The sequence below is a fragment of the Mchenga conophoros genome, linkage group LG11 (assembly GCF_057382185.1).
Source record: "Mchenga conophoros isolate Kocher_MC1m ecotype Shallow Benthic linkage group LG11, M_conophoros_male_GT1.1, whole genome shotgun sequence".
Lineage (NCBI taxonomy): Eukaryota > Metazoa > Chordata > Actinopteri > Cichliformes > Cichlidae > Mchenga > Mchenga conophoros.
The window spans coordinates 17,142,286-17,168,306 of NC_140536.1; the positions used below are offsets into that span (position 1 = coordinate 17,142,286).

At 38.8% G+C, this 26,021-nt stretch overlaps 2 protein-coding genes across 4 annotated transcripts; both read right to left on the reverse strand.

The window, feature by feature from the left end:
- Positions 1-313: 313 nt before the first annotated feature.
- On the reverse strand, positions 314-15,285 carry zfat (zinc finger and AT hook domain containing). Of its 2 annotated transcripts, none has more exons than XM_085291160.1 (24): positions 15,054-15,285; positions 14,207-14,386; positions 13,841-14,002; positions 13,531-13,659; positions 13,198-13,311; positions 12,992-13,114; positions 12,818-12,897; positions 12,022-12,104; positions 11,774-11,848; positions 10,506-10,654; positions 10,303-10,394; positions 9,987-10,135; positions 6,681-7,593; positions 6,085-6,211; positions 5,718-5,950; positions 5,501-5,582; positions 4,134-4,253; positions 3,053-3,226; positions 2,826-2,914; positions 2,213-2,351; positions 1,863-1,969; positions 987-1,074; positions 769-866; positions 314-683 (listed from the first exon to the last, which is right to left on the reverse strand). In XM_085291160.1, exons 1-24 carry the CDS (start codon positions 15,070-15,072, stop codon positions 489-491), a joined length of 3,720 nt encoding a protein of 1,239 aa, XP_085147286.1. In that variant the 5' UTR covers positions 15,073-15,285; the 3' UTR covers positions 314-488. The 2 variants fall into 2 exon arrangements, with proteins under 2 accessions (XP_085147286.1, XP_085147285.1); XM_085291159.1 differs by having other exon boundaries at positions 314-689; positions 15,054-15,284.
- A 676-nt stretch (positions 15,286-15,961) lies between these two features.
- Positions 15,962-24,678, reverse strand: LOC146563835 (protein tyrosine phosphatase type IVA 3). Of its 2 annotated transcripts, none has more exons than XM_085291161.1 (7): positions 24,362-24,678; positions 21,534-21,962; positions 18,835-18,966; positions 18,579-18,671; positions 18,353-18,483; positions 18,054-18,128; positions 15,962-17,308 (listed from the first exon to the last, which is right to left on the reverse strand). In XM_085291161.1, the coding sequence occupies exons 3-7, from the start codon at positions 18,928-18,930 to the stop codon at positions 17,191-17,193; spliced, it is 513 nt and encodes a 170-aa protein (XP_085147287.1). In that variant the 5' UTR covers positions 18,931-18,966; positions 21,534-21,962; positions 24,362-24,678; the 3' UTR covers positions 15,962-17,190. The 2 variants fall into 2 exon arrangements, with proteins under 2 accessions (XP_085147287.1, XP_085147288.1); XM_085291162.1 differs by lacking the exon at positions 24,362-24,678 and adding an exon at positions 23,916-24,062.
- Between the last annotated feature and the right edge of the window lie 1,343 nt (positions 24,679-26,021).

Below are 26,021 nucleotides of genomic sequence, written 5' to 3' on the forward strand. Positions count from 1 at the left end.
TAGCACTCAAAAGGCTCTTCACCGCCATCTATTGGACTGAGACGGAACTACACCATTTGTATTAGAGCCGTTCTAGGTAAATTAATAATATTTAATGCGGTTCAGCGACAAATAAATGTGCGAATAAATTACACATGAATCAGTTTGCATGGTACTATTTTCATTTTAGAATGGTATCTGTGGTTTTAACTTCCACCTTCTTCTTACCTGGTGTTTACTGGGAAGTCTGCTTTGTGGTATTTCTAATACAGTATATTGCACCATGTTATGAGCCTGTCATTAAATTTGATGAAATGAAGCAAGCACATTCAAGGGAAGAGATTTTATTAAAATATACTTTGTTAGTACAAAATATACCACATTATCACAGGCGTATTGCACTTAATTTCATTACTGTCTGAAAAATATATGTAACTAAGTGTTGAAAATGTTGCTAAATCCATATTTTACTGTTTATTGGTACATTATGGTAAAATGGTAGCAAAACACTAGTTGATTTCTACAGTGTGTTCCTGTACGTAGACAATATAGTGGTGTGTGTCGTCTCCCTGAGTAAGGACTGTCAGTGCCTCCAGGCTGTGTCCCTCCTCTAACACCATCACCTGGTCACCATTTAGGGCCCCCTCTGTGTTTACCACCATCAGCTGGTTGCTGCAGTTACCGACTTCCTGCTCGTCGGCCACCTGCAACTTCAGAGACAGCTCAACATAAACTTTTTGCCATTTTGTAAAATCTCACCTCCTTACATGGTGATGTTTTGTCGCTCACCTGCTGTACAACAGCTACAGTGCCTGGAGCCATGGCGACCATGGAGGTGACAGCATCCTGAGTCTCTGAACTGAGCTCAGTGATCTGCTGGATGTTAACTGAACAGAAAAGGCACTAAATGAATTCAGTGTTATATAGGACATAGGTAAACGCACATTATAAGCACATAAAACAGCTTCAGTTATCCTGAAGCTGTTGATGCTTCTTGAAGGTTTTACCGTTGTCCTGCAGGGTTGCTAATGCTGCCTCTGACAGGTGCTGTTCATCCTCCACAGACACATACTGCGCCTCTACTTCCTCTCCCACCTACGTATTCATACACAAGGAAGAGATTATATTAAGTTAGTTTCTAGTTACTACAAATAAACCCAATGGTAACATTCTACAGCTATGGGATACTAAGGTGCTAACATGGTATGGATGACATGGTGTGGATACAATGTTTACCTTCTTTACTTAGCCAAACAGGACAGCGGTAAATAAGTGATAAAATTTCATTCTATGTTTGGATGCATGCTCAATCATTCATGTATAGAAATCCTGTTCATCTGGATGTGGGAGAAATGTTTTCTCATTCATTTAAGTAATCTCTTCAGTGTCAGATCAAGTTACGTAGTAGATTTCCTGCTGAAGCATAAATTGGGTGAAAGTAGCAGCTCTTAGCCAGAGGCTGTTTGTTTTCCCCAATGTATAATTCACAGCAATCCTCCAGGTACTTCACTACCTGCACTACATTACTCTCTTTGTGCCGGGGGACCCAATCCTTGGGGTAGACCAGTTCTTTGGCGTAGTATGTTTTTGGGTTTGAAAGCCACAGAGACGTGATTTTTAGAGAAAATGATCTGTTCCAATATTCCTGATACCAAAACAATAACCAAAGAGTCTTACTAATGGAGCAGTTAGTCTTCTCTTCTGGATCAAGCAGATGGCACAACACAGAAGAGCTACAGTAGCTCGCCGGGCCCCGTTTCTCTACAGTAAACTCTACATCCGGATAAACAGAATACCCTTTCTAGGCTACCAGTCCACACACTTCAGCGTTCACACCCAGCTAGCTTTATTTTATTATCATTGTATCTTGTGTATTTGTTTACCTCCCAAGGGCCTTCTACCACTTTCAGACTGTGTTTGCTCTTCAGGTGACGGTTCAGCTCCCACTTTGTGCCATAAACAAATTCACATTCGGGACACTTCATACCTCCTAAACATAAGCACACACAAAGAGCTATATTACACTTTGTTTGAAACCCTACATACTCTAAGTCAGACAACAATTACAGCTACGACAGAGGTCAGACAATGTAGTAACCAGAGCTTGCCAAGAGAAAACAAATGTCAACGCTGTATTCAAATGTTTTACAAATGTCTAGCTGCAGTGAAATTATATATTAATTAATAATAATCAAGGTGCCTGGACATAGTGGAGGGAGAGCAGAGTTAGGACCTTGCTGTTTCAGGGCGTCAGGGTTTGGCAATCCGGGTCCGGCATTCTCGTATCTCTGATCTGGGTGCTTCACATTGTAGTGCCGCTTCAGAGCGCCAGCAATGTTGCAGGAGTAGTGACAGTGAGCACAACGAAACGGCTACAGAGACAAACACATGTTAGTGCTGCTGTTTAATTCTAGTTTTCTCTTGTTGGGTAAAATTTTGCAGCATATCTAAAGCAAGTTTTTTTTAAATACAGAATGCTGATGGGTCATTTCATTTGAAATCAACCAACTTTTAGAACATTTTCTGCTCGACCGTTTGAGATTTGCATGAAAGTTTTGTGGTTCAAGGAGTTTGGTGTAAGGATTACGGCTGCTACACTATTTTCAGTCATCTGTATTTCTTTATTCTACTCTTTTTTTATTAGTATATATTTTCTTCTTTGATATTTGATAAATGATGCTAAAATCTCACAGTAATCATTATAGGTGTTGAAACTTTGTATCATAAAAGGCCCGTGTTGATTTGAGATGGAATCACGGACCCTGATGGTTTGTCGCTCTATTTATATTCTGTTAAAAGATAAATAATAATAAAACTGAGGATGGTAAGGTTAGATGTAATCTGACCTTAAATTTAGCGTGCTGCTCCATGTGTCTGAGTAAGGAAGGTTTAGAGACCGAGGTGAAGTCGCACTCTGAACATTGAAACCGCTTCCCTGGACAGACGCAAAGTAAACACTGTGACATTTATCATCACTGGTCATTAAGAGCATTTGTGACATACGCAAAGTTATCATTAATTTTAAATTATAATATTAAAGAAATACATAATGTAATTTTAACAAAGTGCATACCTTCATCTGTGTGGCTCAGTCTGTGGCTTTTCAGCGTGACTTTAGATTTGAACTTTTTCCCACACAGATCACAGAGGTGACGTCTCTCCGTATTATGTCGGTTCATGTGAGTCTTCAGGTTGCTTTTACTGCGACCTGCATAGTCACACACGTTGCAGACGTATGGCTTCAAACCTACCCACACAGACAACAACATACAAACACACACTTAACAAGCTGCCAGCAGAAAAGATTATTAAGCAATTAAATTAAATTATTAAGCAAAAAATAAATAGACATTTTGAACATGGAAATCTTCGTTTCCAAATGCAATCAAATTATATTTAAGCCATAAACAGCAAATCTCAGCAGGAAAATGTTTTTACTCCTGAACTTTTAAGAGATACGCGACTAAAGTGGATATTTTATGGATACTTGGTGCCAATTGTATTTACGAGTGACTGTTGAAAAGGTGCAGCCATCGGTGATCTGGATTAGAGTCAGCCAAGTATTAGAATAGAAAGAAAAAGAAAATAAAGCCAGATAAACTTTTTTGAAAATTGTTGTTTTATAAACTGACGAGGTGAAAAAACGTATCAAATCAAGCGAGTACAGCAATTTGCTTCCTCAAGACAAAATGTTGTACTCTACAGCAGATATGAACAGGCTGTATATATTAAGCAGCTTCAGCCGAGCAGGGACATATTCTTCAGTCTTAAAGTAATTTTAGCAATCTCATTCACCTTTAAAAAAAACATCTGCAGAACAAAAAGTCCTGCTGCAGAGACCAGTGCAAAAGAAAAATAGCCATTAAAGTGTTTCTTTTGCCAGCATCACACATGGACAATTTTGCTTGTTTTTGTTTTCATCATTTTAAGAGTAACTTGACTAATGGGCCAATTTCCCTCAACAACATCTGCATGTGTATTTGCAGTCTGCTTCATTCTTCTGGACGACGGCCAGGAGGAAGAGGGACAGATGGTAACTCAGCTTTCAAAAATAATGATACAGTAAAACTCTGTGCAGAGGTGCTCGCCCACATGTGCTGAGGACTTGTGCTGTGTGCGTGTCGCCAGCTTTAAAGAGCAGAGTGTTATCAGACCTTGATGGGCCCAGATGTGCTGCTGAAAGTCACTGCTGTTCTTTAGGAAGTAGGAGTCACAGTAAGGGCACTTCTCCGCACGCTGCACCATCAGTCCTTTACCTTGTATAGGAAGAGTGTCTGTCCAAAACATCCATGCAAACAAAGAAACATGCAGTAAATGTACAAGATGGCAAATTTCTAATGGGCATCAAAATATTGTGAAAGTTAGCAACAGAAACTAGCTTTGCTATTTATTTATTTTAGCCTTGTGCGACAGCTTTGGCTGAAAGCAACTGCAACACTTTGATCATTTAAAGGTCCGGGGGGTAAAATCTAACCAGTAGATGTCAGCAGATTGCAGTCAATTGTTGCTGTTAAGCAGCATCAGGGAAAGTTTCTTGGAAGTGGATCTAACATTGTTGGACTCGGACACTTAGTGAAAAAGTTCTTGTTCAGTATAATCAAACTATTTATCAGAGGGAAAGTGTGATTTTTAAGAGACTCGAGCCTAACATTAGCTGGCATAACTTAGTTTATGACGCATAGCTTAGCTGTTGTTGTTGTTGTTTAGTTGGCTCGTTTTGAAAGCTCTCTGGAGACGGGGCGGCCACATGTTTAATCTGCTGATAACAATTAATATCTGGAATAAATAAGCGTGTTTAGGGATATTTTGTGTGTTAGAGCTCTGAATTGAGTTTGTAAAGTGTGGCTTAACGTGCGGAAGGGGAGGATGAGGTTTTTATCCAGATCCCAGTTGAGTTGTTTTACTTTTTGGTGAAGGGGACGGGTTCTCGGATGATTAAACAGAAGCATCATCCTACATATCCTGAGTCTGATGGTGGAGGCACTACTTAAAATTTGCCACCATGGGACAGAAATGCCTACGAGCTCTTCTCCTCCATCTTTGCCGTACTACGTATGTGGACAGTCTGTGGACAGTCTGTGGACAGTCTGTAGCCAGACACATAAAACTCAAGTAGGTGGAACATCGCCAGTCCATCTCAGCCACTTCAAGATGGTGGGCCAACATGGCAGCTTCCACAAATAAGTTCCGCGTGTATTTTTAATAGATTAAAACTAAGTTTATGAAATCACATCAGTTTGCTGGAAGACCATTCTACACTGTGTATTTATGAAAGCAACATTATTTTTATATAAAATTACCTGACTGACTGTGCTCACAATACGTGCCCAATAAAAAGTTATAATAATAATATAATATATATAATTATATAATAATATAATTTGGATTTAGTGAGGCAGGAGCAAAAGGTAATACTGGCAGTTTTAAAAAGACAGATCTGAATCTGCTTTAAAATAAAAACAAACAAGAATGAGTTATATAGTTTTTTGTAGTGACACAGCAATGCTTGTGTGTTCTTTACCAGGGTGTGATGTTTTAATGTGGTGCTTTAGTCTGTGCTCTGGATAATTATGATGGCAGACAGGACACGTCTCACTCCTCCCCTGTAATTGAAGAGAAGACACAAGGAAAGGCTGAAGGAGCAATCATTTTTAGTTGTTTAAGCCTCAGTGTATAAATTCAACAGCACCACATATTAAGAACCTATCACTAGGAACTGGTCTGCTCAGGCTAGTTACCTGCTCTTTGTGTGTTCTCATATGTGCTTGAAGTTTGTATTTGTCAGGCGTGCTGTATTTGCAGTCAGGATTCGAACAAGTCAGCAGCAAGCCACTGTGCTTCTGGATCTGGTGTCGCTTTAAAGAGCTTTTGGTGATGGAAGAGTAGCTGCACTTTGAGCAGTAATGCAGGTGCTCCTTGGTGTGTGTGCGCACATGGCTGTTATAGTGGACTCTGTACCAGAACAGTTTACCTGTGCGGCACAAAACTGTGATTAGGAGCTGCACACAGTATTTAACAGTAAATTACAGTTAAGTGAATATTAAAAAAAGCAGGACAAAGCAAATCCAATCTACTCAAAGAGTTTTGTTTTTTTATTTGTCTTACCGCAGTATTGACATTCTAGTTCTCCATAAATTTTCCTAAGCCGCTGGAAAGTCTCCATATTGAGCTGAGTCTTCTGAAGGGATGAAAACACCTGCTCGAATGCGCTGTGATGGGAACCCTCTGAAACCTACCAGCAGAAATGGACAAATGCAACCTCAGTATAAGACTGGATAAAAATGCTTGTCTTCTTACCATGAGTGATTTATCGGAGATGATTTATCGTGAGAACTAAACACACTATAAAATAGTTATTGCTCAGCACTCATGCAGAGGACGCTACTTCAAACTGAATCTCTGCATTGGCAAATTAAGCAGGACTATCTACATATTTAAAGTCATACAAATAGGAAGAAGGATACGACCAGATTAAGGAATCTAATCCCAGTAAAACTACACTTGTTTTCACCATTTAAAAAAAAAAAAAAATACAAAATGTGTTTTTTTCTCTTGGTAATATTGGTTTGTGATCTTAAAGAATAATACAGCTAATGTGGAGGTGCTTCCTCGTTTGTGTAAATATAAAACATAAACGAGGTAACATCTAAAGAAGAAATATTTTCATTAGGAATTAAATCATATTATAATTTTGCATTTACCTCCTCTGATTGTGCAGCCTGGCTGTTGTCTGGACCTGCAGACAAATGTGTGCATGCGCTGGCATCAGACGGGGTTATAGTTCCTGATGATGATGATGAAGATGATGTGCGTGTGTTCTCAGCAGGTGCGTGTCCATTTTTTTGAGTCCCAGCCTCTAAGTGTGGACTTTGAATGTTCTCTTGTGATAACAAGGTGTGCGAGTCCTCTTTGAGTCTTTCAGCTGCAGAGCTGCATGAGTCTGGCGTGTTAATGTGTGACATCTTCTCTGCTGCTGCTTCTTCTTGTCCGTCTTTAAAGGTTGGCTGTGCTTCTCTCTCTTCTATTCCTACTTCCTTTCCCATCTCTCCATCTATCAGCGGCACTGCCTCTAAACTTTCAGCGGGATTTTTATTAGCCTGTTCTTCTTCATTCTCTTGCTCTCTCTCTTCTCTCAGCTGTTCTCTTTCCACATCTTCCCATTCCTTCCCCCCTGTGCCATGTTGTCCGTCCTCTTCTCGTATTCTGTCTTCTTCTCTCTCCTGTGGTATCCGGCACTCCTGTGTGTCCATGCTCGCCTCACTCCCCAGCATGTCTCCTCCAGGCTGAGCCAAATAGTAGCTGCTGTTGATGGAGTCAGTGAAGGTCTGCTCTTGATCTAGTCCTGGGTGACACTCTGTCAAGTGACTCTTCAGCCTCTGTGAGCTGACAAACTTCTCGTTACACACGGAGCACACGTACAGGAAGAGGTGCTTCCTGACATGAGCAGAGAGGGCAACCATCTTGGTCACGGCATGGTCACAGAGCAGGCAAGCGTAGGGACGCTTAGGCCCATGGACTAACATGTGGCGCTCTCGCTCTAGGTGGTTTTTGAAGCGTCGGTTACATATGTGACAGTGGTAAAGGAGCTGTCTGAGGCCCTGGCGAGTTTTTAACCTGGATTATATAGACAAACGGAACAGATTACAAAGGCAGGGTCACAGGAAACAGTCAGAGATATCAGCAAAGATCAGTTTCCAAATCTGACAGTGACAAAATTAAGTAATTTTCCCCCTTTTCACCCAAATTAAAAAAAAAAAAAAATGCATGTGTTGTGACTCGCAAAGATCATTTGCAATTAATTACAAGCCAAATTAGTAAAAAAACAACAAAAAAAAAAAAAAAACAACACTACAGGGAGTGCAGAATTATTAGGCAAATGAGTATTTTGTCCACATCATCCTCTCCATGCATGTTGTCTTACTCCAAGCTGTATAGGCTCGAAAGCCTACTACCAATTAAGCATATTAGGTGATGTGCATCTCTGTAATGAGAAGGGGTGTGGTCTAATGACATCAACACCCTATATCAGGTGTGCATAATTATTAGGCAACGTCCTTTCCTTTGGCAAAACGGGTCAAAAGAAGGACTTGACAGGCTCAGAAAAGTCAAAAATAGTGAGATATCTTGCAGAGGGATGCAGCAGTCTCAAAATTGCAAAGCTTCTGAAGCGTGATCATCGAACAATCAAGCGTTTCATTCAAAATAGTCAACAGGGTCGCAAGAAACGTGTGGAAAAACCAAGGCGCAAAATAACTGCCCATGAACTGAGAAAAGTCAAGCGTGCAGCTGCCAAGATGCCACTTGCCACCAGTTTGGCCATATTTCAGAGCTGCAACATCACTGGAGTGCCCAAAAGCACAAGGTGTGCAATACTCAGAGACATGGCCAAGGTAAGAAAGGCTGAAAGACGACCACCACTGAACAAGACACACAAGCTGAAACGTCAAGACTGGGCCAAGAAATATCTCAAGACTGATTTTTCTAAGGTTTTATGGACTGATGAAATGAGAGTGAGTCTTGATGGGCCAGATGGATGGGCCCGTGGCTGGATTGGTAAAGGGCAGAGAGCTCCAGTCCGACTCAGACGCCAGCAAGGTGGAGGTGGAGTACTGGTTTGGGCTGGTATCATCAAAGATGAGCTTGTGGGGCCTTTTCGGGTTGAGGATGGAGTCAAGCTCAACTCCCAGTCCTACTGCCAGTTTCTGGAAGACACCTTCTTCAAGCAGTGGTACAGGAAGAAGTCTGCATCCTTCAAGAAAAACATGATTTTCATGCAGGACAATGCTCCATCACACGCGTCCAAGTACTCCACAGCGTGGCTGGCAAGAAAGGGTATAAAAGAAGAAAAACTAATGACATGGCCACCTTGTTCACCTGATCTGAACCCCATTGAGAACCTGTGGTCCATCATCAAATGTGAGATTTACAAGGAGGGAAAACAGTACACCTCTCTGAACAGTGTCTGGGAGGCTGTGGTTGCTGCTGCACGCAATGTTGATGGTGAACAGATCAAAACACTGACAGAATCCATGGATGGCAGGCTTTTGAGTGTCCTTGCAAAGAAAGGTGGCTATATTGGTCGCTGATTTGTTTTTGTTTTGTTTTTGAATGTCAGAGATGTATATTTGTGAATGTGAAGATGTTATATTGGTTTCACTGGTAAAAATAAATAATTGATATATATATATATATATATATATATATATATATATATATATATATATATATATATATATATATATATATATCAATATATATATATTTGTTTATATATTTGTTTTTTGTTAAGTTGCTTAATAATTATGCACAGTAATAGTCACCTGCACACACAGATATCCCCCTAAAATAGCTAAAACTAAAAACAAATTAAAAACTACTTCCAAAAACATTCAGCTTTGATATTAATGAGTTTTTTGGGTTCATTGAGAACATGGTTGTTGTTCAATAATAAAATTATTCTTCAAAAATACAACTTGCCTAATAATTCTGCACTCCCTGTATATTGCCCACAGTATTCCTTCACCCATCCAAATCATTGAATTCAGCTGTGCCAATCACTTCCATGGCAACAGGCGTATAAAATCAAGCTTTTACAAAGAAAGATCTATGAAGATCACGTTTGATGTGAAAGCACTTGAATGGAGTCCTGACATCAACCTGATAGAACACCTTTGGGATGAATTAGAGTGGAGACTGCGAGCCAGGCCTTCTGGTCAAAAATTCCCATAAACACTCCTAAACCTTGTGGAAAACATTCAGAGAAGAGTTGAAGCTGTTATCCCAGCAAAGGGTGGGCCGACATCATGTTAAACTCTGTGGATTAAGAACGGGATGTCCCTCTAGCAAATACGTTTGCAATATAGTGTATCTACAATGAGCTACATTAACGTATTGTTGCATCAGGAACTCTTCCCTCTGTCTTTGGCTATAAACCCCATTCAACACTTCACGCACCACCTCCCTGGAGGAGCACCTCACAGTTTGAAAACCTCTTCAGCAGGACAAACCTCAGTTGTTGGTAGCTCTGGTAAACAGTGGGATCTTTTAGATTATGTCGTTTCTCCATGTGTTTCAGCAGGTTCTTGACATCAGAGTACTTTTTCTCACAGAAGCCGCAGTGCTGCTTCACCTTCATATGGACACGCTCTATATGGACCTGCATCCACAGAGACACAAATTACAAACCATGCAGCTTCACACTGAAAATATATTCAGTATATCTAACACGGTCAAAAGAGAACTTTAATATCTTGAAGCCTGTGTGTTAATGCTAATAATACTCAGCATGTAACAATATGACTACTGAGAGCAGTATGCCAGCACCTTGAGGTGTCCTGGGCTGAGGCAGGTGAAAGGACAGTGCTGACAGCTGAACTTCTCTCCAGTGTGCTTCCTCAGGTGAACATTCAGGTTTGCTTTAAAGGACAAATCTAGTAAGTAGTGCAACTCTTCCTTTTCCAGTTAATGCTACAACTTCAACTTTGTATTCATTTACGCAGCCATCCTGAAATCTATAGATAATTTACCTTTGATGGCCGATGCGTAGTCACAGTGCAGACACTGAAACGGTTTTTCTTGGGTGTGTGTCCTCAGGTGAGCAACCAGTGAGTGTCTGAACTTAAAGATTTTGTTACAGAACTCACAGGCAAAAATTTTCAGGTGGCTCTGAGGTAAACTGTAAGACAGCAGGTGACAATATTACATTTCTCATAGCTGATCAGTTTCACTCCTGTTGATATCATGGTGAAACAGGGTGGACCTAACCTCTGTCATATTACATAAGAAGAAGCTTTTAGCTACGCTGTAGCCCCAAATCTAAAAACTGTGTAAAATAAAATCCACATACAGTCGTGTCTATACTGCCGTGTGAAAAATTAAGTGCACCCCATGAGCCAGCATTTTGTAGTTAGCATTAGCTGCAATAACTTGAAGTAATTTTTGAAGTAGGTTTTCTGTAGGACTTTAACAGTCTCTCACATCACTGTAAAGGAATTCTGCCCTCCTTTTCTTTACAGCGTTACTTTAGTTTATTGAGGTTTTGCGGGCATTCATTTATGCACAGTGCTTTTAAGATCCGGTCAAAGCATTTTAGTCGGGCTGATGATGTCTGGACTTTGACTGGGCCATTACAACACCTTGATTCTTTTTTTTCAGCCATTCTGTTATAGATTTGCTGTTGTGCTTGGGATCATTAATCTGTTGCACATTTTAGCTTTTGGGCAGATGGCCTCTACAATACTCTGGTATACAGAGGAGTCCACTCAATGACTGCAAAGTCATGCAGCTGTAAAGAAGCTCTAATCATCATAGTGCCACCACCATGCTATGAGCTGTGTGTGTGTTGATAATATGTTGCATCTGGTTTTGTCTGTCCTAAGGACTTTATTACAAAAGATGTAACCTAATCCATGCTTCCATTTTTTTAAGTTCTTTCATGAACTTTAATATTATACATGCTAACTGAGGCCTGCAAGGTATTATATGTAGTGGTCTAATACTAGGATAATTTAGTGGGACGCCCACTCCTGCTTAGATTAATAACTGTCTTGTATACTTGTAAATAATCTTTCTCTCTGTAGAATGATGGACAAATTGTTTGGAATTGGCCTTAAAACTATTCTCAGCTGCTCTGGAACAGTCAAGTAAATTTGATTAGCAGCACCTGGATGCTACTTACTTTCTTAATTTCTGTAAAGGCAGTAAGGGTGCGCTTATTTTTTCACATGATGCACATATGAAGAAACAACATTTGAGTGAAAATACAACTACAAATATTAAAATATTCAAAAAGTACTTGGAAGCATCTTGTTTGATAGAACATTCCTGGAAGCCCCTGCTGTTTGTCGTTGTTGTTGTGGTAGGATTAGAACTAGGAATAGAAAACAAAACAAAACATTGACAGGTCACACAGCGACAACCAGAAACTTAAAAATCTTGTAAAAGATTGTTAATGTTCACAAACCAACTATTTCACCTAAAATCAATTACACTGACTTCTAATTACTTACAAGAAATCTTCTGGTTTAATAATTTATTAATTACCTTGGCTCCTGGTCTGTTTGAGGGTTATCTGTGATGGCTTCACTTGCAACATCATGTGACTCATTCTGGACGACTGCAGAGTGCTGAATGTCCAGAAAGATCAATATAATAATGTCACAAAATACTTTTGGACAACAAACACGGTATCTTTTTTAGGACAGAATCACGAGTTCAAATTCAGCTGAACTACTAAAACTTTCTTCACTGCAACAAAAACACTGTTAACAAGTTATAGAGATGTCAGCAGAAAGTAAGTATAATGTAAACACTGTGAACAATCCTGTGTTTCTAAAGGACAGAATTGAATTTTACTTCTGTGTAATTTCGAGTTTTATGAGCAACATAAAATCAAAACACCACGTGGCTAACATGGTTACAAAAGGAAGAGGTCTCAAACCATGTGTAAATTAAACTGTGTAACTTTGTTAGAAGACTTTGTTGTACATAAAAAAAAACATATTTTAACCCTTTAAAGCCAAATGTAATGTATTTAATACATAAGTTTTTAGGACTCCTAGAAACATAATCAGTGTAATAGTTTTACCCCCAGATAAACAAAATAAATTGCACGTTACATTTTTTAGGAATAAATTACAAAAATAGCTGGATGTGGCAAACATGATACAAATTAAAATTAATATATGCAAATTACTATATTTTATTTTTTTATTTGTCAGAAGGTTCGATAAACACTCCATTTAAGAAACTGATTTGGGCAATTCCATGGTTCAGGCTTTAAGGGGTTAAAATCTGTGTGAACTGACTCTTTGCTGTTCCACAGCATTTCAGCACTTACCTGAGGTTGAGATTGAGGTTTGATAGAACCAGATTCTGCTTCTGCTGAACCTTCCTCTACAGGAACCATTTTAAAAACACCTTTTGAATTAAAAGTGAAGTATTATAGTTATTCATAAAACTGCATTTTTAGCCAGAAAGTAAAAGCAGGCTTAAATACCGCTTTAATGCCAACCTGGAAGTGTTTCATATTCTGTCAGAACAACACTGATAACAGATTTTTTGTTTCCTGTTGCTTGGCCTCCTTCCTTGGAGATGCAACTGTGGTTGGTTTTTAAGGATCTAGAGTTTCCCCCTTCTATAAACAGAGAACAAAAGATAGATCAGATCATTATTCTTCCAATAATGATTAATTTTAAGAAACCATATTCATGATCTTACTGCTTTCTCGATCAAGTCCTGATTGTGTCTGGTTGTGTTTATTCTGGTTTGGATCAACTCCTCCGGGATCCACATTTTCCGTTCCCTCACCTTCTGCTGTACCAGAGATGCTCCCTGAAAATTATTGTGTGTATTAAATTGATAAACTTCAAATGTTAGGTACAGTAACTAGATCTACTTTAACATCTTCAGTGTGTGTGTGAAAAGATTTAACAGTCTTCAAGCAACATTTCTAGCATGCTCTCCAACTAACTGTTCTTTGAAATCATCTGCGGCAGGCATTGACTTTCCTGCTGATAAATTATTTCACATTTGTGCCCTTTGATTCCTCACCATTTTCCTCCTCATCTGCATCTTCATCCTCTTCTCTTAGGCAGATGTGTTTAAGGATTTGACGCCTGTTGCTGAATGAGCGATGGCAGTGTCTACATTCCAGGCCTGATATCCCATCATTTTTTTGTGCTAAAAAAACATTATTACAAAAACATATGTACCACAGATTAGTAACAGCAAAGCTACATTACTAATCAGGAATACAAAACAAGAACCAGCTATCCAACTAATATAATCAGTTAGCAGTCTGCAGACCAGTACTACCAGGTAACAAAAGATTGATTTACACTGTATAAGGCAACAATACCACCTTCTGCTGAACTAAATTGTTGAATTTCCTCCTTTTTTCTCTTTTCTTCTCTGGAGTTATTCTCTGGAGAATGGCTGGAAATGGCCGTGCCCTCTGTCAAATCTGTGCGTATCTTCTTCGTAGAGCCCTTTGGTCTTCCTCGTTTTCGCTTCACCGGGGTCTCTGTGGGCCAATAATCCAACAGAACAGTTAAAAAAAGGCAGCACTGTTTTTTTTTTTTTCATTTCTTGCAACACATCCACCTAAGAGAACAGCATCAACAAAGACATTATTCTGCAATCATTGTCTGTGTAGCCAAAACATTTACAGACCTGAGTAAGGTCTTTTTTTGTGATAGTAATAGTGGTGATGTGGTGGTGCTCTGACCTGCCAGCTTCTCCACAGGATCTGCCAGCTTCTCCACAGGATCTGCCACAAGAGGCTGCAGCGCAATAATGATGTCATCTAGAGGCTCCTGCTGAGGGTGCAGCTGGGAGCAATGTGCAAGTAGCTGGGAGCGACTTGGAGAAAAGACGTTGCACAGGCGACACATAAACACAGAACCAGCTGGGGACACAGAGAGAAAAGGTGGCATATCCAGAGCCTTTTGTTAAATAAGTTGATCTCGTCGTGGTTTTTTTTTTCTTGTACCGTAGAGGTTTATGCGTTAATCAACTAATATTTGTAGCACAGAGAAGATACATTTTGCGGCAATATGAGAAACTGTGGGGTGGATATTGGCTAATTTTACCGTGTTATATACTGCATGTATGTAATCTGCTGGAAAATGTAAAAAGATTAATAACAAACAAGTAATCGGTTTTCTCTCAACTCCCAATCCACCTCAAATGAAACATATTATTACAGGAACAATAGCTTAAAAGCCACTCCCAAACTAACCAGATCGTCTAACCAGACATTGTTAACTTCTATGATAATTATTGCTATAGTAAAGTACACGTGTATAATTTGTCATTTAATGCTGATTTAAGTGTGGGAACTACATTGACCGTGGAGTCAGGTGACACTGTGTGTTAACGTAACAGGTTGCGGTTTGTAGCTTATTTGTACTTTTCTTTCTGTATAGTGTCCATAGTTTGAGCATAATATTAAAAAACGCCAAATGAAACGGTGCCCTTTTTTTAACCATGCACGTCTGTTTATTTTGATTTGGCCCGAGTTAACATGAAGACCCGAAAAACATATTCGAGTTGAAGCTAGCCAAATTTCTTACCTGCTTTTTGTCCATCCATTTCCCTCTGCGACCAACGAGCGAAGTAATACTAATTTATATACAGGCCAGAACCTATATGCGAATAAATTTATTCACTAAATCGTGATTTAGAGTCTATTTTTTACTGAATAAAGACACACATTTCTGTCGAATCTGCGGCACAAATCCTTCAGGCCAGCGGAAGTTTGCTGGAGCTGCAGCACTATAACAGACATCGCCCTCTGTGGCAGGAGGACCGCACTGCAGCGCAAAGCAGCGCGTTTAGGCGTTCGGTGCATACACACCGAACGCGATAGAAGCGACCAAAAAGCGCCCCTGGCTGTTCGCTTGCACATTCGGGCCTCGAAAAGACTAGAGATTAAAAAAAAAACGAACGTGTTACAGATTCTGTGCTATTTATCATATACTTATACAAATATAGTCAGAAATGTGTCATTGTACAAAAACAGTAAATATACTTAGGTTTCCTTATTTCTTCATTTTCTTCTTTTAAAATATTTGTCAAAGAAAAAAACGTGTTTCACAACATATCCCTAGTAAGCCATCATGTTGTTTACAGGTATGGATATTATATAAAGAGACACTGAACATAATAATATGTAAGAATAGAAGAAGCTCTAAGTGAGAGTTAAGTCAATCATAAAGAGCTCATAGCAATTAAAGGTGGTTGTTTTTACTATTTAGGACTCATTAACGCACTCATAGTCAAAGTAGATCAAAAGTGCAGACTAATTAATAATTTCAGGAATTTAAGGAATATTTGACAAAAATGTTTCTGGTGTTTTGAATTTGTCTGCAATATATTTCGTTTATTAGCAACAGCTAAATTGCCAGGAAGAGCGAATCTTTGAATTATTACATGATGTAATCAAACACTGACAACAAACACCACGCACTACATACAAAGATAATGGCATAACATTTATTAAACAATGCAAAAAATTTACAGACTATCATTTACAGCTTGTTTTTTTGTTTTTTTTTTACATAAAAAAGTGTCAGCTCAGGCCTGCCCCAGTAGTAAACAATGTATAGAGGCCGCCCCATATACCCACACCCACACACGCACACAAGCAAACAAATATGCACACACGTCATGTGAACAAGAAAATATTTGCCATTTGCTTTAAAATGCTTTCAGGTAAAGATTGTAAATCAAAGGGTTGCTAGATCCTATTAACATTTTCCCTTCTCCTAACTTCAGTTTTACACCCTCTGCCTATTTCATTGTCCATTTAGTTTTTCATGCATTTTAATGTATGTATATCAATTCAGGTTGAAGATGCTTTTACAATAAAAGAGACTGTCATAAGGACTCTACTTTTTGCATAAAAAGTGCATGCTCTGTTATCATCATCATCAAAAACAGATTTTTAAATGATTTTTTCAAAGTGATTGTTTACATGCATCATTCAGGTAAAATACAACTGAAATAAACTCCACACCAATACATATGAAAATAATAAAACTTTAAACTAGACTGGATAATTTAATAATGCACAGCAACATTTGCGCTAGGATGAGACTAATACCTCAGGCTAAGATTACCCTTGGATTAAACCTGATTTGTTGGAGTGTAAAATTTTAGTCTCTCCAAATTGTTAAAAACATGTTTTTAAGGGTTTTTAAGCCCAAAAAGAAAGAAAAAATAAGAGAAACACAAATTTAACTGTTTATAATTTTATATCCTGATAGTGTTAAACATTCATTAAAGTCAGGTCAGACTTAAGGTGCTGAAAACCAGTCACCAGGGACAACAGAATCAAAGTTTCACCCCACATCTGTATAAGTTTCAGGACTTGTTCGGTTGAACATTTGAATGTGGCTCATGCACCTCATAGCTAAATTCCCTGCAGAATTATATTGTAAAAACAATCCTCTATAACACTTTTTAAAATGATTTCCTGTCCTTTATCCATCCTGCAGCTGTTTGTTTACAGCAAATAAGCAAAAATAAAAAAAAACATATTAAAAGAAAAGAAAGGGAAACAAAGAAGAAAAACTTTTTAAGATTCAACATGGGCACTGACGCCTCTGTTTTTAGTATTTGTGACAATGACTGAAGCCTTGTACTGCTGAATTCCTGAGAAATGTCTCTGTGTGTGTGCCTGCGTGTGTGTGTGCATGGTGCATGTGTTCATACGATGCAGCATTTGTTCTTGTGTTTGCGGGAGTCTTTGAAACGGAGCCTATGCTTAGATCGATATTTCTCCAGGTAGGTTAGCTGTTTGCTGTTGATGGCTCCACGACGCTTCCTGAAACACAAACACAATGCTGTGAACTTTTAAAAGCTTTTAGAGGTTCATTAAATACAGAGAGCTCACAGACACCTTTTATCTTCCACTGCACGCTGTACTTTCAAGTATAACAGTCTTTTTCTGTCACCTTTTTGTGTTGCATTTCTCATTGTGTTCCTCTCTAGGTTATGATAGAAAAAGTGTACTTAATCTTACCAGTTCTTGTTTTCTATAGCTACTTTCAATCAGCATAGGCTCCCGTGTTAAAATGCCCAACTTATAGCAATAAAAGCATTTTTACAGCACGGAACAGAAAATGTTTTGCCTTCTGTGGTCAATTTCAGCCCTCAAAACAGTTAACCCTCCCATGATGCAGTAAAACAAATCACAGAGCAAAATCATTTCCGCATATTAGTTCTCAAACCAGGAGTTAAAAGATGATAAAGTCCACCATCAAAGCAGACTTTCTAAGTTTGGTATGTAGTAATTTACTGTAGCAGAATGGGGGGGGGGGTCTTTGTCAAAAACAAAAGCTGTAAAACTTCTGAAAATAGAGTAAAAAGATTCCAGAATTGACGCCCTTCTTCACATTTTTTTAAATCCGTGTAGTGGGCCTGATGCACTACTTGCGATTCTGGTCCCATCCTCATGTTTGACACCCCTGATATAGAGTATATAAGACCACTCTGGTTTCTGAAATAGTTTCATTAAGTGAAAAAAAGGAAAGAAAAACTATCTTCAATATGACACAGGATATACTTACTGTCTGATGAGTTGAATAGCATCCTCATATTTCATCCCACTTTCTATCAGAGCCAAAGCAACAAGCACAGGAGCCCTGTGTGCACGTATAAATACAACACAATCCATGTTTTAGGCTATACATGTCCAATCAATTCTGCTTATCTGTTTCTTGGCAAATCTTTAAGTCATAGTTTTTAGTATAAGCACTCCAAATCAAACATATGAGTTATTGTCCAGTGATGCTAACTTATATGTGTGCACACACACCTGTCTTCCTCTGTATTTTTAAATTAAATTTTTACTTTAAATGTCTCCTACCTCCCTAATCCAGCCACACAGTGAACAGCCACACAGCTTCCTGGATCCTCCTGAAATGTCTTCTTTAGCAGATTCAACCAATCATCGACCAGCTTACTGGGTGGCGGGGCTCCATCATCAAATGGCCAGTCCTAAAAGAGAGTCCAAACAGGTGCTGTCTGGTGTACTGTATTTGATCATAGAATGAGTAAATATTCATATTAAAGGTGTGTGTTTCTGAACTTACCACCACTGTAATGCCATCTTTCTCAAGCCGTGTTTTGTCATAAGTGACATCACAAACTCGGACCACTGTTGTGGCACCATATCGCTTCAAGTCCTGGAAGTGGTAAAGTGAGGAAAAAACTTTTTTTGAAGTCACAATACACAAGCTGACATCACAGAGGGAAACAAGCATGCAGGTAATATCCTAATTTTATTACGCTTGTCATTATAATATTGTCTACCCTTGCAGGACACACATACTCACATATATTTCTCACCTCTATGAAGGAGCTGAGTGTGCCATCTGTTGGGTTGTGTGTAATAAGAAATCTCATGTTCTTGTGGCACAGTTCGACTGGAGCTGGGCGATTCATGTTGACCAGTGTGAAGAATTGTTGCGTGTGTAACCCCTGTAAAAACCAGAAGTCATCTTTTTCACATTTTGTTTTTGTAGAATATGGATAAAAAATGCCAAGAAATGACTGGTTATGTAATGTTATGTGTTATGTGCTTTTTCTTGCTAGTAAAAGCAAGAAAAAACACCAGTAATAGTATGATAAGATGTAAATATTAATGGCTGAACTGTAATAAAGACTTTCAAAATACTAAAGCTCAACTTTGGGTTTCACTGGGGTTTCCCACAAGGTAATCCAGAAAGAATAGGACCCTATGCAGCTTTAGTCCATGTTGTAGGTCTGTCATAATGTGATCAGTAGAATGTATTATTAATGCAGACCTGGGCCCTTTGGTTTCCCCGATCCACCCCATGTGGTCAATGGGAAATTAGAATTAAGATATAAATAGGTATACGTCATTCATTTTCTCCCATTTAAAAAAAATTATTTTATTGGAAATCACATTACAGTTTTGTTGCTTCTATTTGAAAGGTGATTGCTACATTTTTTGTTTGTTTCTTTATTTACATTTGTACATATGTGTGTGTATGTGAATGAAACTTCACAGAGCAAACATTTATGAGATGTGTGTTTGGGGCGGAAAAAGAAAAAAGTATTTATTTACTAAAATCAGAGATAAAGTTGTGTTCTTAGTTTGTGGTTAGCAGATTGCTGGGTTGAAGGATAACAATTTAAATTGTCATTATGAGCCTAAACATGCAGAAAAACACAGGAAATTGACTGATGCAGAACGAAGACAGACACTAGATGCTTTGCTAGTAAAGGTGCAAAAGCAACCAAGCTTTACACATCCAGGGATGGAGCAGTCAAGACCAGCTTTGTGATTTCTCGCAGAGGGACTACGATAGAGAATGATTTATTCACACAGGTAACTGTATGTCTGGATAGGCCGGGGCTTAAATGACACAAATTGGCAGTGTAAACTCAGCGCTGAAAATTAACCACATTGTTGATGTAGCTAAAATAGCTAACTTCATTGGGGCAAGAGGACTGAATCAAAGACAGTTTGTTGTACTTCTGCAGGAGCATGAAGCTGAATATGGTGACATAGGCTACCACACAGCTGCTGGGTAGCTCAGCCTGGGTAAAGTGCTGAAGAGTACTGCATGGGACCTGAGAGAAAAATTAAGAGCTTTGTGAGAAGAAAGGCAAAGATATTCCAGAGCTCTCGGATGCATTTGCGGTTAATGGGTCTCTCCTTTGCATTTCCACCCCAGATGCTGAACCTCATTTTAATGCACTTGGTCAAGCTCAAAACTGGACTTCCCTCATGAACAGGAAAGAAAACTGAAAAACTGGAGATGAAGTAATTAAATTACAAGTAAAATACCACTTTGTACTAAGCTAAAGGTCTTCAAAACTTTGCAAAACATGCACATTTTCTTCACAGCTGTTTGAAAATGTTGATTAAATAGTGATTGTAACATCTCCTCTCATCACTGGTAGTTTATAAAAAGAGTTATTAACACTGAGCAGAACTGCAATAGCAAAATCAATAGATATACTTCCATTTTTAGATTGCGTTGGATTGTAAATGTAATAAAATACTTATTACAATTACAATTACAATACTTAATACTTAAAAATATTAAGGGAGGTCCCAACACCATAAGGCATTTTATGACATTTGATTTCACACATTTGACAAGCTGCAAAGAATTTCTAGCAGCACTCAACATCAACCATCACATCTTAAGCTTAACTATGTTTCTAATGTCTGTCATTTGGAAACTAGTGCCATCAGCAGACTATAAACTCTTGTTAATTGACCAATCAGCATGCATTATCAGAATTCCAGCTTTATACCGGCAGCATTCGCTTTCTGGTAAGTATAATGAAAGGAAATGAGTAAAATAACCCAATAAGAGAATTTTAATCCGTGAATACTAATACTAGAAGCTGGTGTAGAGTCATTTAAGCAGTTTAGCTCCATTCATTCCAACTGACAGAGCCTTAGCTCGCAAGTATTCTCTGCTGCCTCTGACTGATGGTTAATAGGATTAACAGGAAGTGAAATGGCTTCCTGAGTTTTTAGCTGTACCATAATGTATGCTTACCTAACACTTCCTGAAAACAGTGAAAAATAGTTAATGCATGTAACTGTTCACAGCAGGGTTTGGAGACTTTTTCTTTCTTTTTCTCAGAAGCTAGTGAGTGAGTTCTGGAAAGTGACATTTCTTTCTCATTTTTTTTTTCAAATTTCTTCTTCATTTTCTTCCAGGAGTATCAGGTAAGTGTCAGCAACAAAATACGGCAACTTAGACTAAGACACCAAAACATTGTTGATGTGTAAAGTAGCACTTTGAGCAAGAGAAGGAAATATGTGACTTTGATCTTAGGTGAAATTCAATAACACTGAAAACAGAGAAGTCATTTTTTCCATGTAAGACCTAGAAGTTAAAAGCATCATTGTTAGTAAAACCTACTCTCCAAGAAAGGCAAATCATTTAATCTCATACTGACTGCCTTAAAGAAATTTCTACTGAATCATACAACCAATGAAATGTCATGAAATATTAAAGTGTTGATGCATTACTAGATTTAGGTCATTGACTCCTCACCTTTAGCTCCAGCTGTTGCGTTTAGCAGCTATGTCTTCAGTTTATATTTGATCTCCAGGTGAGCCAGAACTCCTATTTTCAGATATTTTCCCAGGTCTGACGTCCTATAGTCTTGATTGTTATCCCATCAGTTAACAGTCTGCTATAGTCCAGAAGGTTACAGTGTGTCGACTTTCTCTGTGTTTTTATTTCTTTGACCACACTCAGTTTTAGTCACGCTCTCTTTCCGTCTTTCTCCTGTTAGCTTTCAGTGTCAAGGCTCCGCTTGTTACCCCATGAGCTGACAGGTTCAGAGGTCAAAGGCCAGTGGTCTTGTAGGGTTCATAACCCTAGGACTACATGGTGCAGCATTATCCCAGATGGGGTTTAAATGTGTTGGGCGTGGCAGTAGTCACCACTTCGCCTCACAAACTCCATCAACCAGCAATTCTGAAATACAAAATATATTAAAAGTCAGCTTCCACTGAAATGACACTGATCGTGGTCCTTTTAGTAATTTAGCACATATTCAGTTTTTTGCAGTTCCATATAACCCAGTTATATTATGCTGCCATATATACACTAATCAAACTATTTTATTACATGTGCATCACAGTTACACCCAATTACACTGGATCTAAAAGACACATATAAGCATTCACACATATTATAAATATTCTTACTCATACAGTATGATAATACAGACCTTCTATTAGACAGAGGGGATAAAACACCTTTTGATTAGTTAGTGGATGACACATTAAGAACAGACACACCAATTAAATACACAGGGTGTGTATTTATTAAGATATAAGAAACACTAAAGATAATCGTGGGGCATTAGAATGAAAATGAATGAAAAATGTGGGAGTAGTTACTAGTTACTACTAGTCCCTGTAAAAACTTAATTCGTTAATGTTAAATTAACAACAAGATCAAGGTTGCCATATACTAAGATCACAACTCAATTACATGTTCAACGACACTAATACTTTCAAGAAACATATAATTCAACTTTATTTAAGAAGACATACCAACATAGACATTCAATATAACCCATATGATATTGTTTGATGATGATAATGACATTTGTACAATATCAACAAAATTAAGTTAGCTTTGAAGAAAAAAATGAGCAGAAATTCTCATATAAAGTGATGCTCTGATTAATCTAGCCTAGGTGTTTTTTGTTGTGGCTCGGCACAAAAAAAGACAAGATAAAAATATTTTGTGAAACTGTGGAGAATCTGAAGTAACTTGCTTTGATTTATTCTGAACCTTAACCCCACATGCATATCAGTTTAATATATTTTCAGGAAAAAAGGCTCTGTTCAGCAGTTCAGCACATACAGAGTTATGAAAGCATTTAGGATGAACACTGCTTGTTAGTTATAATGCGGTTTCTCTAAAGTACAGATATAAGTTGTGTTAGGCTCTTCTTAATGTATGATTCAAAACAAAGCACTGAATCATCTTAATAATATTTCTCATAAAAATGCAGCATACTTTTAGCTTTCCAAATAATTCTACCTACCACTCAAACAAGGCAATCAAATAAACAACAAAGGAAGGTCCAGAGGTAATCTCTGGTCACCTTTTGGCCTCTGCACTGACAACACACGCAGACACACACACACACACATAATCACTCACAGACTTACACACTCACTCTTCCAGAAGAGGGTAGTCAGTTCCAAGTTGTTGACAATCTATATTTAGGATTTTATCCTGTGTCACCGCTAATCGGGATAGAGGTCGCTTATTTTCCACTGAGCTGGTTAAAAATGAACATTCATTTCACTTGAAGCCTTGTGCGACCCGAGGGCACCAAAGTTGCAACGGAGACACAGGATAAAAGCTAATTTGCAAAGCAGCATAGCTGGCACTGTCACAGACACTCTGTGAGTACACAGAAACCTGTTTTAAGGCATCTAAACTTAACTAAAAGGTCAACTGTTCACAATTTTAGCAAACATCTGAAGTAGAATGATTTCATATGAGGGTAACATACAGAAACAGACAGAAGTAATTCCAGTTAAACCTTAAAGCCAATTGGCACTTTTACCTTAGAGTGTAGTTTGGTTTGTAAAAATAGGCATGTCTCCAGACTGGCTGCCTAGCTGTTTCACTGTCACATGGTGGATCAGGACACAGAGAGGCTAAAATGGATCTCAGTATTATTTTAGAGCCACCTTATGGCTACTTCTTCACAAGGTCTGAAATGTAAAGCTGAATGAAACGGATAGTAGTGGTCTTTAAACAGATTAGATTACACATTCGTTTACTGACTTCCAGTTAGCTGATAAGAGCATCAGATTCAATCACTCAAATCACTCAGAAAAAGAAGTTGTGCTAAATAACTACGTTTTTACTTATTTTCTGGAAGCTTAACTTCCCTCTTACCTCAGAGGACAGCTTGTCTGCTGAACAGGGGAAATCCACAGGGCTCTGACTGGCAGTTACACCAAAGTCCTGCAGAAGCAGCAGCAGCAGTTCTACAACAGTTTGAGTGCTGACATACAGCCAGCTGACTGCCTGTTATAGTAAACCCCTGTAGACTCTAAATACCTGCAGCTGTATTTTTAGCTCCATCTGTACTAGTGTGTGATTCTATGACACATCAGATTTTTGTAGGAACAACAGTACCCTTCTGCTTTACTCTCTCTCACCGTCTGTGGCAGCAATATAGCACGGATAAAAATGTTTATGGAGATTTTCTATAATTCTCTGCATCACGTATCCAGAATGCAGGGTGTTGCACTTCTGGCTTTGTGACAGCATTGGGAAACACTATATAATTATCCTATTTATATAGCAACAAAACAAATGCAGAGTGCTTTAGTTCTTACCGCTTAGCTTTTCAGCGTCATCTCCAAACACTGGCTAAACACCAGTTCTTCTGCCTTCTTGTTACAGTAAAACAACACCTCTTTCAGTCTTTGGTCCTGGTAGTCAAGCAGGAAGGAGCAGCAGCAGAAGGTTAAATGTTTCCTTGATAACCTTTAGCTCTGCCCCACTATAACACTAAACTATCCACCTCGTGTCCCTTCTGGCCTCCTCAACTGCGACGTACTGAATGTGCCAGCTCGTAGATCCACCTTGGTATAAAGGTGCAGTGTGTGTTGGGCTTAGGATCTGCTATGAGCTGGTCTAATCAGGCTGAGCAGTCATCTGACCCTGACAGCCCTGTCACCAGCAGAACGCACTACAGTTAATGCTCTTAGAGCCACAGGAGAAGAGCCTCACTCCCCCTCCTCCAGCTCTTCCACTTCTTCATCCACTCTACTCCTTTCTCTCCCACTCGCCTGGAAGGCACTGGGTGAGAGTTCAGCTCCTAACTTTTCAATGTGGCTGAAGATTACTTGTTTCAACCAGGGAAGTCCATGGTCACAGTTTTTTCACATCATGCTCCTAAAAAAAAATAAAACGAGTGGTCTCATGAATATTTGCTGCAGTGTCACATCTGTCAGGACTTTTTCTTGTTCTCCCTCCCTTCATCGACCCCCCGCCTTCCCCTCCCTGAACCATCTAAAAATAGACGGTCTTTTAAGCTACCAGACAGATTGCCCAAGTCAACCTGTGGATCCCATTTGTAGGAATTAACTTTCTCTTTGGGGTTACAATAGTCCAAGAATTGTTTTCTTGCAGCCAGCCTACAGTGTGAAGTCAGCACATCACTGTGTTTGCCCAGAAAAAATACACACAAAAAGAGAAAAAATTGATAATTGTGTTTACAAGGTGTAGAATGTGAGTCCAAAGAGTCACAAGGCAGTCACAGGTCCATACTTTTTAAAAGTACAGGGTGGGCCATTTATATGGATACACTGTAATAAAATGGGAATGGTTGGTGATATTAAAGTCCTGTTTGTGGCACATTAGTATATGTGAGGGGGCAAACTCCTCAAGATGGGGGGTGACCATGGTGGCCATTTAGAAGTTGGCCATCTTGGATACAACTTTTGTTTTTTCAATAGGAAGAGGGCCATGTGACACATCAAACTTATTGGTAATGTCACAAGAAAAACAGTGGTGTGCTTGGTTTCAACGTAACTTTATTCTTTCATGAGTTATTTACAGGTTTCTCTTTGTTCACAGCCATTGACATGTCGAAGAGGTTAACACGTGACGAGCGGATCGAAATTGTGTTGATATCTGGTGAACGCAGTAGCCGGGTCATTGCAGCAGATTTCAATGCAAGACACCCTATGAGACCACCCATCTCCCATGCTACAGTTAGCAAACTGCTTGCTAAGTTTCGTGAAACTGGTTCAGAGTTGGATTTGCTAAAATGTGGACGCAAGAAAACTGTCACTAATGAAGAAACATCAGTGGCTGTCCTAGCTTCATTCAGCAAGAGCCCACAGCCTCACCGCATGTCACTGGAGAGTAGCGATGGACTGATCCGATATTACGTATCGGTATCGGTCCGATACTGACGTAAATTACTGGATCGGATATCGGAGAGAAATAAAAAATGTAATCCGATCCATTAAATATCAAAAAAAGCAC

Coding starts and splice junctions, on each gene's coding strand:
- zfat (XM_085291159.1), bottom strand. Junction 13,115..13,197: donor AGGACTTGATCGAGAAAGCA/GTAAGATCATGA, acceptor CTCTGTTTATAG/AAGGGGGAAACTCTAGATCC. Junction 4,254..5,500: donor CATTAAAACATCACACCCTG/GTAAAGAACACA, acceptor TGTTTTGGACAG/ACACTCTTCCTATACAAGGT.
- LOC146563835 (XM_085291161.1), bottom strand. CDS start 18,930: ATGAATCGCCCAGCTCCAGTCGAACTGTGCCACAAGAACATGAGATTT. Junction 18,672..18,834: donor CACTCAGCTCCTTCATAGAG/GTGAGAAATATA, acceptor TACCACTTCCAG/GACTTGAAGCGATATGGTGC. Junction 17,309..18,053: donor GCTATTCAACTCATCAGACA/GTAAGTATATCC, acceptor TTTGTGTTTCAG/GAAGCGTCGTGGAGCCATCA.